Consider the following 19,521-nt stretch of genomic DNA (forward strand, 5'->3'; position numbering starts at 1 on the left):
TCACATCAACGGTAGTATCTGTAGAGATGACATTTGCATCTTCGTCTCTGAATTCTCCTCGGCGGTTTCGTATGCTGCTTCGTCAACATCTTGAATTGTTGGAACAATCTGCGTTGAAGCAGGACTACTTTGGAGCTCCACCGGAACCACCAGTCGGTGCTGTGTTGCTGGAAGAGTAGGGTATTTTAGCCAATAGTGGACCCCTAACCTATAGTGGACCCCCTTATATTTGTCCTAATTTTCCTGCTTAAATCTGTTTTTACCGGTGAACTTCCACCGGGAGACGATGGATCATGTTCCTAGCCAGTAGTTACAAGTGGTGGAGCTACGCTGGAAAGCAATAATTTGATTTTTTGAACAAATTTGTAAATGTAAACAAATCTGGGGGACCACTATTGGTTAAATCCAAGGGGGTCCACTATTGTCTCCATTTTAACATGGTAAGAGAATACGATTTATCCTATAGTGGACCCCAACAATCCTATAGTGGACCCCGGGGGGACCACTATAGGATAATTTGAGCCAGATTTGAAATGATTATTTTATGGGAAATATAGGGTGGTTTGGTAAGGTTTTTGTGTGCAATGTGCAGGAAAGACATAGAACTTGCTGTGCAAACGTTGACAGGGGCAATTTAATTGGAATATCATACTGTTTTAACGATCAGAACAATTTTCAGCTACTAAGGGGTCCACTATTGGTTAAAATACCCTACATTTGCCAGTGCACCCGCCGATGATACACACTTCTTTACTTTTTAGCTGAGACGAGACTCGCGAAGACGGTCTTCTTTTTCTCCACTTTGTTATTTTTTTCTTCTTCCTATCTGTGCTGACATTATGTTTTGGGCTGGTGGTACAAACATGTACGTGACCGCATCACCTCACATGCAGTGTGACTGAATCCCATTCACGCACAAAATCATGTTGAGGTGAAATTTTGCATCGCCAACAATCGCCAAGCAAAGTTATCATTGGAATAGTTTGTTTTCAATTTATTTTTGACAGTACAGGAGGACAAAATGCTGCTCGGAGTGAATTTTGGCTTCAGAATTTATCTCGGATAGCAATACTTTCTTCGTTTTAGGTAACGTAATCAAACGGGCTACAACTGACAGCTCAGTTGGGCTGCACTTGACGTTGCTTTTTTTCCTCTTCGCGAGTCTCGTCTCAGCTTTTTAGGAAGCACTTCGTGTAAGGATCGTACACGGAGAAACAAAAGTACCCAAAAGTGAGTTCATTTCACCCAACTTTGAGGTTGCGTGTGGGAAGCCAATTTTGAGTTGGTGGAGTCGATGTTGAGGTAGGTAGTTTGCATTTAGGCGTATACGGCCAAAGTACCTAGAGTCGAAGTTCTTTTTACTCAACGGTCAGTTTAAATTACTCAACTTTCGGTACTATGTCACTTACTCAATTTTGGCTTCCCGCATCGAACTCTCAAAGTTGGGTTGTTTTACTATTTACTCTCTGACAACAATAAAGGGAGCGAATGAAAGGGGATGAAAAAAAGAACTCAAAAGTAAGTTTAAAAATACTCAATTTTGGGTTCTCTTGTTTTTCAGTGTATAATCGGTAGCCTTTTGTCTTCCCCTAATATCCAAATAGCACGCTCGATCCTATAGGGCACCGCACTGTTTTGATTTTGTATGGGATTTTGACGTTTCTTGGCCTTGTTGTTTACAAAATTTCTGTAAGAGTGAAAGAGAAGGAGAGAATTTCATGCAGTGCCCTATTTTCGTTGCTTCTGTTTCGGTAAATGCACCATGGTCTTCGTCTCGAATACACGCTTCTACCCAAAAAGTCGTTAGCTATCGCCCGGTTGACACGTTCTGCCAGCCCATTCACCTCCGACGTGTAATCATTGGTTGTTTGGTGTCGTAACCCCATTTGCTTCAAGAAACATTCAAATCCGTTATTAGCATACTCCTTACCATTGGGGACTGCTCATAAACCACATAGACCAAATTTTGAGCCATCTTAGACGTCGATTTTAAATCGACGTATGGTACTATCACTATCGATTGAGTCCAGCTATGGCAGATTATGCACGAATACGGATTCCCGGATAAACTGATACGGTTGATCAAGGCGACGATGGATCGAGTGATGTGCGTAGTTCGAGTATCAGGGACACTGTCGAATGCCTTCGAATCTCGCGGAAGGTTACGGCAAGGTGATGGTCTTTCGTGCTTGCTGCTTACCATCGTCTCAGAAGGTGTAATAAGGAGAGCGAGGATAAACACGAGTGGTACGATTTTCACGAAGTCCGTTCAGCTGCTTGCTTTCGTGGATGATATTGGTTTTAAAGCTTGCAAATTTGAGACGATGACGAAAACGTACATCCGACTAAAGTGCCCCACACAATACATACGTTTGCGTGTGCGTGACAGTAGTTTGACACATTTCCCATGGGAAAACTGTCAAAAAAACGCAAACCTCGACGGGGCGGACGCTATGTGTTCCAGGCTTAAAGGACGAAGCTAGGCGAATCGGACCAGCCATTAATGTGTCGCGAAGACAAAGTACATGATGGCAAAGGGCTCTATGGAGCATTTAATGCGCCCGCTACCCCGAGTCTCTATCAACAGTTATGAAATCGAGGACACATTGTGGTAGAAAATCCAGCTCCACAGAACTCTACTATCTACGGCCGAGGGCAGATGGAAGACGGGACTTGAAGAGAGCAATTGAGAGTGCGGGACTGGAGACGAACAGCAACGGACCGAGGACTGAGTCGAATAGAATCCACTTCTCCGTACAGCAGAGGACACTCAGACCTTAGTCTGACTGTGGAGGTAAATAAATATTGCAGACTGCACAACACTAAGTTATTCTACTCTTTGTCGATAAACTTTATTCATATTCTTAAGTTCTTTTAGTAGTAGTTACATCTTAAAGCTAATGACTTGAATAAACCCCAGCATCATACAAATTGTCCAAATGGACACCCCCTTAATTTCCAAACTCCCGCTGTTGATTCCTCCGGAGGTTAAATCGAAGAACTGAACCTGCACAAACACCGGCACCCGAATGTCCTCCTCCAGTGCAAATTGCAAATTGACCCGTGGTCCGAACACAATTTCCGCCTCGCGCAGCACATGTTGTCTAGGAACGTTCCGCACCGTCGCGAGCCCATGGAAGAACTGATACCGCACGTTGATGACCATGTTGTGGCAGGTGAAGTACGACTTGTTCGAGGACCCGGAGCCACTCACTTCCTCGTTGAAGACGTTTACCGTTCGAAACTGGATCCATTCCGAACTGCGGTTGACCGGATTGCCGTACATGGACGCGAACCAGTTCACTTCGTCAAAGCTTTTCTCTTGTAACTTGGGGCGTATGCCATGCAAGAGGATCTCATCAATTCCCGTTTGCAGTGATTTGCAAACTTCTGTGAAGTTGGAGCCATCAGTTACATTCAATTGCGGTGAAAAGTTACATTTGTTCCATGAGTCCTCTCCAAAGAGAATCGCGCTTCGATCTTCTGTAACGCATCTGTTTCTCCTACTTTTGGGCAACTTCATGCGAAAACTGTCGTCCGGCAGTCTAGTTCCGTTGGTGAAGTAGCTCAGCATATACTTCTTGGTACGTCTGTCTTCTGCCGTATCGTTCTCCGGAATTTGAACACTAGATACGATCAACGGTTTACCCTGGAGGTAACCCAGATTACCGCTGACACTTCGAGCAAACTTGTCCTCATTTTTACGGGCAAACTTTACAACCAACTTAGTCCAAATTTTGTCCGCGAGTTCCATTTGTCCGCAGAACAGCCTGATGTTGAGCCCTTCTAAATGGGTATAGTTGTGCTGGAATTCGAAGTTAACTTGGGGACAGTACCAAGGCTCTCCTTCTAACTCGTCTTCGTTGCTCTCGGATGTGTTTGTTTCTCGGCAATTGCGACCCGCCAAGTTACAGAACTGAATCGAGCTGTTGAAGCAGTCCTGGTCCATACAGTGTTCCATGATTTCCGCTTTGGGCAGTCTCAGGTACCTAAGGTGCGGTTGCTGTTCGATCAGTGTGCTGGTGAAGGCTTCCAACTCGTCCAAGGAGGAACGTAGGCACTCGGTACTTTGGTCTTGTAGGAAGCGCACCGGTTGCATGATCTGGCACTCGGAGTTGGTAAGCGATTGGGGGAGAGCTGTTGGGAGAAGATTTAGAATGTTATTAGGGAATTTAACGAAAAGAGTTTTACATACTGAAAGGTTCAACTTTTTCACTAGTTTCGTTGTAAAATTTCAGGACGTCGTTCACCCGATAAAAAGCAGCAGCTTTGTCCTTCGGGTTGAGATCCAGTGGGAAAATGTCATTCCATCTGCGCTTGGAAGCAATCTCTTTGAGGTTCGTGTCGTAAAACTGTAACAGAAAAAAAGCCACTGCGTCAAAGTTCTTTACAAAAATATAAAGATTAACGTCGGAAGTAGAGTATCAGATTTACTATACAGCGCCTTACTTCCGACATTATGTATAAACGCATACGAAAGGCAGCGGACATTATGACGGGCTTGGTGGCCTATTGGCTACCGCTTCTAATTCCTATGCAGAAGGTCCTGGGTTCAATCCCTGGCCCGTCCGTTTCCTCTTACTTTGAATCTTTCTATATACTTCTTTCCTCCTCTGTACATATACGACTCATGCATATTTACATGTTCATAGCCATCGCTAGAACAGAAACGGATTGAAAAAGCCGTTTCTTTTCCTTCCAACTTTCCTAGCACAGTGTCAATCTCGCCTACGAGTTATGCAATCAAGCGAACTGTGCCGCATTATCTTCAGAGTAATAAATAAATACACTAATCTTATCACCTACCGCCTGACATCCACGCACCAATGTATGAACGCATTGCCTACCAAATTTCTCCGAAGGTTTTTTTTAAAGGCTTCCTTCAGAAGTTCCATCTAGGGATTTTTTTTTTGCTTCCAGGGATTCCAACAAAAACTCTTATAGAGATTTCTTCAGAAATTCCTCCTGCTATTCCTGCATGATTCGTCTAATGAAGAGTTTCTTCTGGGATAAATTAACTTCAGGAAAAAACGTTTGGCACAGATTTTACAAAATTATGGTAATACACTAAAACCCCAATTCACGCTCATTTTTTTTTGCGCCAAACTCAATTTGCGCCCCCCAATTTAAACACTAATTCCCAAATAACGCTCCCCCATTTACGTACTAATTCCCAAATAGCGCTCCCCCAATTTACGCTCCTTAGGCGTAAATTGGGGTCTTAGGTATTCGGGAACAAGTAACATGTGATACATATAATACATAGAGGAGTAAGGGTAGAGGGTAGGGTACAGGGTTAGGGTAGAGGGTTAGAGTAGAGACTAGGATAGAGGGTTAGGGTAGAGGATAGGGTAGATCATTAGGGTAGAGGGTAGGGTAGAAGGTAGAGTAAAGGGTTATGTTAGAGGGTTGGGTAGAAGTAGAAGGTAGGGTAGAGGGTGAGGTAAAGGGTTAGGGTAGAGGGTAGGTTAGAAGGTAGGGTAGAGAGTAGAAGAGAAGGTAGGGTAGAGGGTAGGGTAGATGATTAGCGTAGGGGGCAGGGTAGAGGCATATTGTAGAGGGTAGAATAGAGAGTAGGATAGAGGATAGGGTAGAAGGTAGGGTAGAGGGTAGGGTTAAAGGTAAGGTAGAGGGTTAAAGTGCCATTAGATTGTTTGTCGTTATGGCAAATATTTGCCATTGAAGGCCGACATCCAAGGTTACTATGATTCACGTAGTGTTGGCCTTTTGTCGGGCTTGTTTGGCCAAATATTTGTCACGTCTAATGGGACCTTTAGGGTAGAAGGTAGGGTAGAGGGTAGGGTAGGGTTAAATAAAAGACACTACACCGTCTTCAACCAGAGGTTGCACAGACTGAACAATCACAAACATGAGACAACGGACAACACACGAAACACCCAGTGCTCCAGTGGAAAATTTTCCGTTTGACGAAAAGTTATCACTGACTGGAGCGGGAATCGAACCCACACTCCGAGGCTAACGAAACGGCCCGACGACTGACGCCTCTAACCGCACGGCCACAAAGCCCATTGTAGGTTTGAACCCATTGTGGTCCCTTTTCTAGGGTGATGTTCCCATTTCCCCATCCAAGTCTTCATTCCTCTTTTTGCCTTTCTCGTACACCAAGGTGTACCGAAAGGCTATATGTTCACTCCAAAAACGAAAATTTGATAGAGCCTCCGGAGGGGTCAAGTCTAATATACCAATCGACTCAGCTCGACGAATTGAGGTGATGTCTGTGTGTGTGTATGTGTGTGTATATGTGTGTGTGTGTATGTGTGTGTACAAAAAAACTCACATCACTTTTTGGCAGTAAACCTCAACCGATTTTATTGACCGACGGTTCATTCGACGCGGAATCTGGTCCCATTGTTTCCTATTGAAAATGGTTCAGATCGGTCCAGCCGTTCCGGAGTTATGGCCATTTAGGTGTTCCGGACCGGTACCCCAGGAAGGGGCCAGATATGAAAACGCTACAAACCCATCCATGCGGCACATCAAACTACGGCATTTTCGATAACTTGATGAATGGTAAGCAGCAAAATAGTCTCAGACCATATCTGAACCGGTAGTGTCTCGGAACCGGTTCCGGATGTCCCGCCGGAAGTGACCAAACATAAAAGTGAACTAAACCCATGCATGCGACATATCAAACCGCGGCTTTTTGGATAACGTGGTGAACAGTAATCAGGAAAACATTCTCAGTCCATATCGGAACCGGTAGTGTTCCGGAACCGGTTGCAAATGTCCCGCCGGAAGTGGCCAAGTATTAAAGTTAACCAAACCCATGCATGCGACATATCAAATAGTGTCTTTTTTGATATCCTGATGAACAGTAAGCAGGATAATATTCTCAGACCATATCTGAACCGGTTGTGTCCCGGAACCGGTTCCGGGTGTCCCGTCGGAAGTGGCCAAATATAAAATTGAAATAAAACCATGCATGTGACATATCAAACCACAGCTTTTTCGATAACCTGATGAACAATATGCAGGAAAGCATTCTCAGACCATATCGGAACCGGTTCCAGATGTTCCGCCGGAGGTGGCATAGTACAAAATTTAATTAAACCCATGCAAGGGACATATCAAATCGTAACTTTTTTGATATCCTGATGAACAGTAAGCAGGAAAATATTTTCAGAACATATCTGAATCGGTTCTGATCCAGAACCGGTTCCGGGTGTCCCGCCGGAAATGGCCAAATATAAAAGGGAACCAAACCCATGCAAGCGACACATGAAATCGCGGATTTTAAGGCATCTTGATTTAACAAAAAAAGTTTTCGGCCATATCGGGGACAACCGGTAGTGTTCCGCAACCGATTACAGTTGCCCCATCGGAAGTGGTCAAATGTAAAGGAGAACCAAACCCATAAATTCGACACATTTAATGACTTTTTAGGTAACAAAAAAATCATAGACCATACTTTGGAAAACCAATAGTGTGCCGAAACCGGTTCCAGGTGCCCCGACGGAAGTGGTCAAATGTAGAAAAAAACCAAACGCATACACGCAGCACACTAAATAACGGCTTCTTCGATAACGCGAAGAACGGTCAGCAAGAAAATAGTCTCAGGTCAGTAGTGTTCCGGAACCAGATTCGAGTGCCTCGCCGGAACTGGCGAAATGCACGAATGAACATCAATTTGCGACTAACTGATTAATAATTTGCATGAAACTAGTCTAAGACCACATCAGGGACAATCGGTAAGTGGTAAAATGTGAACCAAAAGTTGTAAATGTGAAATGGAATCAAATCCATGCGTGTCGTACCATAAAATCACGCTGATTCGACAATGATTGCTGTCAAATTGGGTTTTTAAATTAGGAAAAATGTATCGATTTTTTGATTTTATACGAAAGAGCACCTTTTTCTGAGCCACTATGATTTTTTTCAGATTTTTAGAACTTTGTTTTGGTACCTAAAATCAATTTCAAAGAGATTTTTTGAAATCACCTTTTGACAGCTGGGTAACTGTTTGACAGCTCCACCCAGTACAAAATGCGATGAGGGGTGATTCGACAAATCGCTCCCATACAAACTTCAAATTTATTTTTAAATAGGTTCCCGGGCACCAAAATTCATGAAAATTTGGATTTCGGCTCAGTTTCGCATGCAGATTCAGAATATGAAATTATCTCAACACCGCTAAAGAAGCCAATTACCTGTGTAAACTTTCAATTCGGTAAACTAACTCTATTTTAGTTTTGTTTAGATTGTATGATTTGTTTTTGAGCACAAATCTTACAGATATTGTGGTGGTACGAATTGATAGCTTGTACATTTTACGATTGTTGGCTTCCGAGGTTCACTGCGGTTGATCACCAAACGGATCAGGTGTCGGAATGCACCAAATTAGAACTTTCGGAAGTACCGTATGCGTGATAATGTTTGCACCATCGTCAAATAAAATTCCAGTTTGACTTGTGAAGACAATGTATTGGTTTTATTTGCAGGCATTTAACCCTTAAAAGCCCTAGACGAACCACTTTTTTTCAATCAGCTACTACTCAAAGACCATACAATCAAAAAATTTGAAACCAATTTTAAATTGAATGCGGTTAGTTGGTCTTCCAATATCTGGGTGTGGCATCCCCCCTGAACCCTCCCCCCTTTTTGGGTATTGAGAAATGCCTTGCCACGGGGGTATTTTTCGGCAATTTTATTGAATATCACACATATTACCATTCTGAAATTTGTATTGTAAAATGTATTTGGTCATAAAATGATCGCTCTGTGCTATGGGCATGCCACCGCTACGGAACCAGTTCCGGACGTTCAGGTTTCCGGACATAATCTCCGGAGGAACCTGCTACATACTGTATACTAAGGTTCGCACTCATAATCATTTTTTGCGGCTTCAAATATTGAATTTAGAAGAATGATGCCTTAGAAGAGTTTGTTCTACATACTTAATTCTTTATTTTAAAATTTTCACCTAGATGATTAATCCACCTAAAAGTGCTATAGGAATTCCCTTTTCTCAAAAATAAAGATAGAGTATTGGTGTCTTCTACAAAGTTGCAGAAAAAGGTATTATTGGAAAGTTTGCCGAACAAACTATTACCTTATTTGCTCAACTTTAATAGTTATGTGTCATTGTTTGTGGACGACCCCTTGTAATAGGTCTTCAGATATAACTTTTTCTATGGATTTTTAGGATTTTTTGGGTGTTTTACAAAGTTGTTCTTTGTGATGGAATACACCTCCTTCTGCTTTTTTCTTCGTACTGGAATAACCCTCCAAGTGGAACAGCGACTGCCTCTCAACTTGGGGGTGAAATCCTAAAATGCCATCCTGAAGTATGCTTGGAGAAATTCCTATGATTTTTGCAGAAATTATTGCTAGAATACCTCACTCAATTACAGTCACTACTTACTTACTACTTTCGGTCCTGGGCACCCACTAGATCCGGCTTATTTTTCTTATTTCTCATTCATTCTCTTCTATAATCATGAGAAACAGAGGAATAGAAGTGAGAGCAAGTTCCATCTCTTCCATGATTCTCGTTATCTTGTTTGTTCCTGAAGAACGAGTAAAAAAGGAACATCTGGCCACGCTAGTGGTTACAACTGTGATTCTTTAAAAATAAATTTCGTTTTGATTCCCTCGGGGATTTACATGACGATTATTTCAGAAATATTCTTACAAATTTTCCAGCTGGGAAGCAACTTGAAATTCCTTTAGGAATTATTGCTGAGATTTCTCCAGAAGTGATGCTGGAAACATTTCTGGAGAAATTCTAGTTGGAGTTTCTGCTGGTAGGTACTCTTAGAAAAAAAAAATCTTAAGGAATCCATGAAGAAATCTACAAATAAATCGCAAGCAGAATTTCTATAGAATACTTTGGAGAAATCTCTGAAAATTTCTCAATTTTTTTCGCGTTCGTTGATTTTGGCTTATGGATACCACTAAATCAAAAGTTTTCAATTTGTTACACAATATCCTGCCTAAGCCTTTTGGAAGACTTATAAAGTTCGCAACAAGATAGAGAAATTTATCCAGGATTTGTCCAACGAAGGAAAACAATTTTTCGTCGGTGAGAAGAAAATGTATTCCCTTCCTCCCATTCTGCTGCGGATTGGTGTCAACGGCGTCAACGCTACTTTGCGATGGACGCCCGCAGCCCAATAAACGCCATTTCGAGCTTCCAGAAGCGTTCCCGAATGTGAAGCTTGAAAATGATCTACGGAAGGAATTCATTAGCTGATACGGAAGCGATTTTCGACCAGTTGGGAAGTCCCATGCTTTAGTTCAAGGATCACAATGTCAATTTTCCGATTGCGACCGGTCGCTACCCCCTACCGAGACGATTAGTAGGTTGGCTCCAGAGACACGTTAGGCCGAGACGGTAGACCATAACCAATTGAGGGCTGAAAATCTGTTTTGTGCGATGTCAGCGGCAGACGACCTCTCCACGCAGAAACAAGAAACAAAAGGACTTTCCTTCCTATCATAGGATTGAGGAAACTGAACAGAATCAAAACTTGAGAAACTGGTGAGTTAGTTCCAATTGATCTATCTAATATTTCTTATAAATCTTATCAATGACAAACGCGTTGATAATAAGGTTTGTCCTGTGATTAGTCCTGCTGGGTTAATTGCATATATACATCTATATACATACATCTATGCGACAATGAATTTTTAACAAATAATGATTATTATTTTGGTTTCCAGGGTTTCTTCAGGTAAATTTCCATAATAATTATTGACATACATACTTAAACAATTCTATATCCGTATATTTCGCATACATTTCTCAACCATATAAAACTAAACAAATCGGAGCGTTTGGTACGGTATGTCCACGCATCCTTCCATCCCTGTAGATTCTAGAATTGCTTCGATTTTGAAGATTATTTAAAAAAATCTAAACAGTTCTAGCATCATCTTTGCGGTAAACACAACGTAGTAGGCCTGGCCGCTTTGATTCTTGTATCATATTTTTGATATGCTGCAAGCATCAATACTGACAAGAAAAATATATGGGCGTAATCTAACCCAAATATTTTCCAGGATGCTTTCTCGTACTGGCTGCGTTTGTGTTAGATTAGATTAGATTAGATTAGATTAGATTAGAATACTTTGGAGAAATCTCTGGAGGAGTCCTTGCAGATGTCACTGAAGAAATATGTATAAAAATATGTTTAAAAATTGCAAGAGGAATGTCTTCAGAAAAACCTGATGAGCTTCTCTAAGCGATTCCTGCGGGGATTGCTGAAGAAATAGCTTCAAGGGTTCCTTCAGGAATTTCTCCGGGATACATTCAGATCTTGCTCTCAAAAATCCTACAAGAATGTCCGCTGGGATTCCTGCAGAAATTCTCATTGCGACATTTGAAGGGATTTCTCCATGGACTCTCCCAGAAATTGCTCCTGTGCTTCCTTCAGAGGTTTTGACCAAAAATTCTTCCAGCAATTGCTCTTGAGATTCTCCCATAAATTTCTGCAAGGACTCACACAAGAATTGAGAGGGGTTAGAAGTAAACGGGTGAACGTGACAAAAATATACTTTCGAGTAAATGATATTTGAGTAAATAGAGTTTAACATTAATTTTTCCTCCCATGAAAAATGTATAAGGTTTCAAAATGGACTCAATTTTCTCCGATTCATTGTAATCTATATATATAAAAATGCAGTGGCATACGTGGGACCGCGCATAACTTGCGAACGGAAAGTCCGATTTGGGTCGTCTATGTTTTGTTTTGTTAGTTTTCACCCAAGGAAGGTTTATGAGGCAAAAAACATGGGAAAATTGAAAGTTTTTGAAAACCGGGTTTTCATACATTTTGAACGGGAACTTGGGCTTGACTAGGGACTTGAAACGTCAAAAAACGCAGTAGGCAAGACAAAGTTTGCCGGGGACAGCTAGTTCATCGTAAAAATAATCTTGAAAAAGTTCCTAAAAGCTTAAAATTATAAGAAGTTTTTGATTTGTTCAGCTCAAAATCGACAAAATGGTCACTTACACCCCTTTGCTCCTAGACTCCTCAATTCTTCTTGCATTATCAATAGGAATTTCTTGCTGGGACTCCTGCAGTAATTCCTGCTGTAATTTATTCATGGATTTCTCCAGAAATAAGTAATTCCTACTGGGAATCCTCTTGAGAATATATTATGATCTACTGCTCGAATTGCTCCAGGACTTCTACTGGGGTTTTTCTAGACATTCCAGGTAGGTACCCTCCTGATTTTTTTTCTGGAATTCCAATGCAATATCTGCAGAGAATCCTCCAGTAATTCCTGCAGGACTTTTAAGAGCAATATTTATATTTATTGGAGATATTCCATGGAAATCTCAGCAAGAATTCCTTAAGAAATTCCAGAAGGTATTTTTGGAATCCCTGTTGATTACTGGATGTATGCAAGAGGAATTCCTATAGGTATCCTTGGAGAAGAATTTCAAGGAGCAATTCCGGAGGGATCTTCAGAGGAATCCCAGCAGTGATCCCTACAAAAACTGCTGGAAAAATCTTTTGAGAAATCTTTTTAGAATTCCTCCAGGAATGCCTGATGAGATTGCGCTAGAAGTTTCTGCCGGGATTCTTCCCTCGGCAAGGAATGTCCCTTTAAGAAACATTCTATACAGTTCATTCAAATCCTCCCGGAATATTTCTATGAATTCTTGTTGTGATTCCTTCATGAACTCCTACCAGGATTTCTCCAAGCATTTCTGCTGGGATTTCACAAACATTCCCAGCAGATATTTTTGCAGTAAATGCTTTTAAGAATCCTCCAGGAATTGCTGAATAATTTCTGTCATTAATGGCTTGAGGAATCCCAGCAAGACTTCCAAGAGGTTTCCCACCACGAATTCCTCGAGAAATCTGAATCAATTTCAACTTAATTTCTCATAGGATTCTGAAGGAGATTTCCAATAAGGAAACGAAGAGGAAATCCTGAAACAATCCCTACATACATCCTGAGAAGAAGTGCAAGAGAAACTCTGAAAGATGTTACAGAAAAGAAGTTACAGTTATAGTTGGTGGATGAATCCAATCAATAATAATTCATTAAATCCCAACAAGAATGTCTAGAGGTTAATCCCAGAAGAACTCTTTGATAAATTCCAAGAGGTATTACTAGAAGAACAACTTGAGGAATTCGTGGTTTTATCCAAGCAGGCATTTTGGGGAAATTTGAAGTGAAATTTGTAGAGGAATGTTTTGAAAAAAAAAAACCTGTAAAAATCACAAAAGGAACTTTTGTAGAAATTTCTGTGGACTTGGCATTTTAGAGTTCTTTTTTCGTAAATGAGGTCCCGAAGAAATTCTTGGAGAAATGCTCAGAAAATTCAAAGAGAAACTTTTGGAGGAATCCAAAAAAAAATGAGAAATCCTCTTGAAATTCCTCCACAAATTAATAATGGAATTTCACTCGAAATTCTTGCTGAGATTGCCCCAGAGGTTTCTCCAATAATTTTTAAGTTGAGATGCAGGCGCTGTACTGCTTGGAGCGTTAATCCAGTGCGAAGAAGAAAGCAGAATGAGGTGTATTCCATCACAAAGAACAACTTTGTAGAACACTCGAAAAATCCTAAAAATCCATAGAAAAAGTTATATCTGAAAACCTATTACAAGGGGTCGTCCACAAACAATGAAACATAACTATTAAAGTTGAGCAAATAAGGTAATAGTTTGTTCGGCAAACTTTCCAATAATACCTTTTTCTGCAACTTTGTAGAAGACACCAATACTCTATCTTTATTTTTGAGAAAAGGGAATTCCTATAGCACTTTTAGGTGGATTAATCATCTAGGTGAGAATTTTAAAATAAAGAATTAAGTATATTGTTACGGCGAGCAGCAGATTGCATTTTCGGACACTGGGTTGTTAGCAGCACCAGACCTGTAGGTATAGTTTAGCGCAGCTTTAATCTGCAAGAGCATTTATTAAATTTTGAGGTTAGGTTTACATATAATCTCAGACTTACACTTTCAGTGTCTTCACCGTGTAAATCGCCTAAATCTGCCTAATCGCGTACAAAAACTAGTAGCTGTAATAAGATACATATTTAAATATAATATTCACAAATAATGTTTGTTTAGTTACTTATAAATCCATTCACGGTAGTTGATATGACAACTTAGATAAGTCCAGCATTGTAATCTAGTTCTGTAAGATAATCAAATTCACTTCTTTAGCCTAGTAGTCTAATTTCATATAGTTTTACTTTTCGTTACCTCTCTAGCCATAATTAGAATAACAAATTACTAGTATTAAATAGAGCTATTTAAATATAATAGCTCTAGTATAGTTTGAGATACACAGATTGCAAGTCACTTTTGGTTTCAATATTTCCTTCCGTTCATTCTACACACAATTCGCTCCTGTCATTCTTTCTCTCATACGTATGTCACCATGAGCAAGAGAAGGCAGTGCTCCCAGCGGCAACAATATAGAACAAACTCTTCTAAGGCATCATTCTTCTAAATTCAATATTTGAAGCCGCAAAAAATGATTATGAGTGCGAACCTTAGTATACAGTATGTAGCAGGTTCCTCCGGAGATTATGTCCGGAAACCTGAACGTCCGGAACTGGTTCCGTAGCGGTGGCATGCCCATAGCACAGAGCGATCATTTTATGACCAAATACATTTTACAATACAAATTTCAGAATGATAATATGTGTGATATTCAATAGAATTGCCGAAAAATACCCCCGTGGCAAGGCATTTCTCAATACCCAAAAAGGGGGGAGGGTTCAGGGGGGATGCCACACCCAGATATTGGAAGACCAACTAACCGCGTTCAATTTAAAATTGGTTTCAAATTTTTTGATTGTATGGTCTTTGAGTAGTAGCCGATTGAAAAAAAGTGGTTCGTCTAGGGCTTTTGAGGGTTAAGCTATTACGCATATCCTAGTAGGCTGTGAATAAAAAGTGTTGATTTTCTTAGTTTTACATTTGCATAATGACTAAGTGGCAACCTAGCTCGTGATTTGTCCACGCGCAAATGTCGAAAAGTATCCGTGGTAGTGTCAAAGTCAAGATTAACAATTTTTGAATTTATTTTTTTATTTTGACATTGCATAATGGTGTAGACATTGGCACACAAACAAAAGTTATAATAACTATTGATTCTGGAATTTTGTACGGATCGATAGTTTTTCGGAAATCGAAAAAAACGGAGGTTGCGTTCGGGCAAATTCAAGACTTTCTTATATGGCGCTACTCGTAGCTCCTGGATGCCATTGGTAATAATGTAAGTTTTTTTCTATGGTCGAAGGATCATAAAGGCCACCGTAATTTTCCTTTTCGATATGCCTTGCCGTTAAGTCGTTGATTTCGCGTTTCTTTGCCATTTTTCTCATTGAGCGCATATAATTCACCCAAATCTTATTTTTGGTGGCAGCGATAGCTTTCCTAATCCATGTTAACCTTGGACGACCAGTGGACACCTTCGGGAATAGTTTCCCTTGCTTTTTTTCAACAGTCTTAATGTCTTAGATGTTTTACGGTTCTCCTGAACACTCCTGAAATGTCTTTTTTAACATTTGCGCGTGGACAAGTCCCGACTATCGCTGCTACCCCTTCATGGTGCAAATTTTAAACTTAAGAAATCGGATTTTTTACCCACAACCTACTGTGATATGAGTTAGAGCTTACGTACATGCAATAAAAACCAAGACATTGTGTGTACAGGTGATATGGGTACTTTATTTGTACGATGGTGCAAACATTATCACGCATACGGTAGCAGCTGCACGAGGAGCCGCTGCGGGTGTAAGTAACATCACAATATCGTATCATTCGTATTTACAGTGTATTACACTGAGACATTTGATCATTTTTTTAATTCAACAAATTTCAAATGAGCGGGGTACAAGTTAAAAAGTGTCTTGTTAAAGAGTGATGAATACGCGGGGTTTGACAGTACATCAAATAGCAGCTTTTTTGATAACTTCTTCTTCTTCTTTATAGCTCGACGTTCGCATTGGAACTTGGCCTGCCTCTCTTCTACTTAGTGTTCTTTAGAGCACTTCCACAGTTAATAATTGAAGGGTTTTCTTTGCCCGCCATTGCATGAATTTGTATATTGTGAGGCAAGTTCAATGATACACTATGCTCAGGAAGTCGAGAAAATGTTCCCGACCGGAACGGGAATCAAACCCGCCGTTTCCGGATTAGCGATTCATAGTCTTAACCACTAGGCCAACTGGAGACCCTTTTTTGATAACACGATGATCGATTCGTAAGAATATAGCCTCAGACCATATTTTAGACAACCGGTAGTGTCCCGAAACTAGTTCTGGGTGTCCCACTGGAAGTGGTCAAATGTAAAAGTAATTTGTACCCATGCATAAGATAAATCAAATCGTGGTTTGTTTTAGGTATCCTGATGTACGTTAGCAATGATATTGCCTTTGACTATATTTGGGAGACCCGGTGGTGCTCCGGAAACTGTTCCGGAAAGTAACCAAATGTACCATGCGACACATCACATCACGGCTTTTTTAATAACCTGAGGAACGGTTAACTAGAAAATAGGCTCATACTACATTAGAGACTACTGGTAGGGTTGCACAACCCACGTTTGATGCTTCGCCGGAACTACGAAAGTAAATAAAATCAATGCAAGCGATAAATATGTGTAAGAGAACAAAATCTTGACATATTAAACCCACATACAAACAGACGTCTCACTATACTCACTACGTTCTTGTTTTTAACGGTCAATAAAATATAACCTAGAATGTGCAAAAAAAAACTTTATCGATGACCGCAAAGTGATCTGAGAATGTGTAAAAAGTTATATCTCAGCTTGTTAGTATCGTCTTGTTATTGATCAGCTCCCAATGTTAGTGAAGGTACTCAAGCAGTCAACTGAGAAATCTTATATTATTCAGCTCTATTTTTACGCTGAACACAACGTCGGAGTATGTGCCATCAATAAGTTTTAAGTCAATTCAATGATGGCTTTGATAAAATGCTTGCTTTTCTCAAAAAATATCAGGATTCAGGAACATTTTGACTTACGCCGACGGAAAGATCGTGAGAACATATACGACGAGAAAGGCACTATCACCTCTAGGTGGATTAATTTGGGTTTTCTCCCTTAGGTAGAATATGAATAGGCTCGTGTTCATGATAATGGCACAAATTTCCCAAATGGAAGAGCACGTACCTCTGGAGCACACCAAGTGATACCTGGTACCCCTGAAGATGACACAATACCCCAGTGTTAAAACGTAAAGCAAATAATAAATCTCGTTTTTCCGCAGTGAAAACTGCGTAGTCGTTTAAATCTTGTTTTACAATTAATTTAACTACTTAGGAGCTACCCCGTATTCAGCTAAGTGTGCACTCACCATATCACGTGTTGCATCCCGCCTTTCGCCAACGAGACAAAACAGTCCACCTTGGACCTCACACGACTGCAACCCCTCCTGATGATGGTATTCGCCAATATCCAACTGTTCCTCATCGCATACAAAAGTCCTCAGTATTTCCTCGCTGCAGTCGATATCGCAACAGCAGTTAACATCACAAATGTTAATCTAAAACCGGATGAATGTGTAAAAATTGAAATGCTTGTTAATTAAGAGCCCCCTACCTTTAGATCACATTTGCAATAATATCCCGAGGGAACCTTTTTCGTGAGACGTCCTTCTTTCGGCTGCTCGAATGGTGCAATTTCTGTGGTGGTGCTAGCTGGCTGAACAGTTGCGGTCGTCGTTGGCGTCGTCGAAGAAGTTGTTGCATTTTCCTCCCCTTTAGTTACCGCAGGCGTGGTTTGAGATGTTGAAGGGCTCGTGGTTGTACCCTCAACGGTGGTATTCCCAGGTGTTGCGGCGGTTGTTTCATTGTTTTCTTTCTGGTTGATCTTGGACACATCAATTTTAACAAATTTCTGCATATGCAGGTCTTGGTCACACGCGGCCAACGTTAATATCAATACAAGAATTTGTACTTTTCTACCGAAGCTCAACGCCATTTTCGGCAAAGTTCTTAAATATCAGCATCAACTCCAATTCCACACTCCCAGACGACTTCGTAAGCAACTTATACCGCTCAATCCCGGAGAACACAATGTCGCTTTTGGCCACCGTAAATCCCCCGGTGTGAAACTTCTCCCTAACACTATCGAAAAACCTAGCCGATGAAACTTTCCACGTTGCCACCCGCACCCGTTGCTGTCCCGGTTGGGTGGGCACGTGCGCGAATCCGTACCCCACGGGCCAATAGTTTCCGAACGAATTCACCGCGAACACTTCGATGTGAATCTTTGGCCAACCCTGGATGCCCCGACAGGCCAGATGCAGGTCGATCGGAGTACTAAAATAGGACCTTTGCTCTACACGCGCCGTGCTGGTACAGGTTTGTCCCTCCGAGTGACCCTCGATCACTTTCCAGCACGAGCCAAACTGGACACTCCACCGGCAGAACAGGTTCGGTTCTTCAAAGTTGGACGCGTGACACAGCTCGCCGAGGATGTGTAGCTCAGCCATCGAGCAACATTATTGAGGTTGATTAGAGATATTCGAGGAAAGTCCAATTATGAGACGAATAATCGAAATGATATTATTTTATCATTTTGAACCTTTCTATCAAGGTACAAGCTAGATTATAAGTTTCAACGTAGTGACCAAACATATGGTTACTATGGAGACCGCATGCATAGCCGTTGCTATTGGCAATGGATACTCAACACGTGACAGGAAGCATGTGTGCAGCCATGAATGTCATTCATGGACAAAAGGAAATGAAATATAGGGTGCCTGTACCAGTTATCGCACTACCTAAGAAGAACTATTTCTACAATATAATAAGAAGAAGTCCGTCGAAAATGATTGATTAGTTTTCATACTTTACAGGAAAAATATAGAAACGGGTCCAAAACTACTTTTAGTATTTATTGCGGCGTGTGCCAATGCTAGGAACCCTGTACCAGTTATGGACAGATTTGTTAATTTGGGTCCCACTTCGCACTATTTACATGCATTCCTTATGGTATTAGCCATACACTATGGCGAAATAGGGTGCAAGGAAGCCGAAAAATTAAGGAAAATGATTTATTTCTATCGTAATTTGAACAAATTGTGAAGTTTAAATGATTGCAATCCCCAAGCAACACACATGTTATAATAGAGTTACGACAGCGCAAGTTTTGGTTGTATAGAAGTTTATTTTACGTAATTCTGACATTGTGTTGAAATAACGTAAAATAAACTTCTATACAACCAAAACTTGCGTTGTCGTAACTTTTATATAACATGTGTGTTACTTGGGTCATTATTTGTGAACGTGATCTGTTGTTCACATTTTTGTCTGGTTGATTTGCATCCTTAAAGGTTAAAAATCGACTATGGCGAATTTGAGGTACTATAGCCATAACTGGTACACTGAGCCTACTACCTATCAACCTATCGACGACCAAAATTTTCCATGCATAAAGGGTGTCCACAATAGGCCGTCCCTTATTTTGCAAAATTTAGAAATGTTATAAGTTCGTTAGTGGAAAATGATCGTTTTAGCTAAAAAATAATCGTGTCAAAATTTGAAGTCCGTATCTC

The 19,521-nt window shown here is 40.8% G+C and overlaps 2 protein-coding genes across 2 annotated transcripts; both read right to left on the bottom strand.

The window, feature by feature from the left end:
- Window positions 1–17,864, bottom strand: LOC115265339 (tectonic). Its single transcript, XM_062848614.1, has 5 exons — window positions 17,562–17,864; window positions 17,317–17,505; window positions 4,196–4,352; window positions 2,929–4,137; window positions 1–167 (listed from the first exon to the last, which is right to left on the bottom strand). The coding sequence occupies exons 1-5, from the start codon at window positions 17,862–17,864 to the stop codon at window positions 1–3; spliced, it is 2,025 nt and encodes a 674-aa protein (XP_062704598.1).
- On the bottom strand, window positions 17,781–19,041 carry LOC115260848 (B9 domain-containing protein 2). The gene has a single exon (XM_029862169.2). It carries the CDS (start codon window positions 18,454–18,456, stop codon window positions 17,923–17,925), a length of 534 nt encoding a protein of 177 aa, XP_029718029.1. The 5' UTR covers window positions 18,457–19,041; the 3' UTR covers window positions 17,781–17,922.
- Between the last annotated feature and the right edge of the window lie 480 nt (window positions 19,042–19,521).

The sequence above is a fragment of the Aedes albopictus genome, chromosome 2, assembly GCF_035046485.1.
Source record: "Aedes albopictus strain Foshan chromosome 2, AalbF5, whole genome shotgun sequence".
Classification (NCBI taxonomy): domain Eukaryota; kingdom Metazoa; phylum Arthropoda; class Insecta; order Diptera; family Culicidae; genus Aedes; species Aedes albopictus.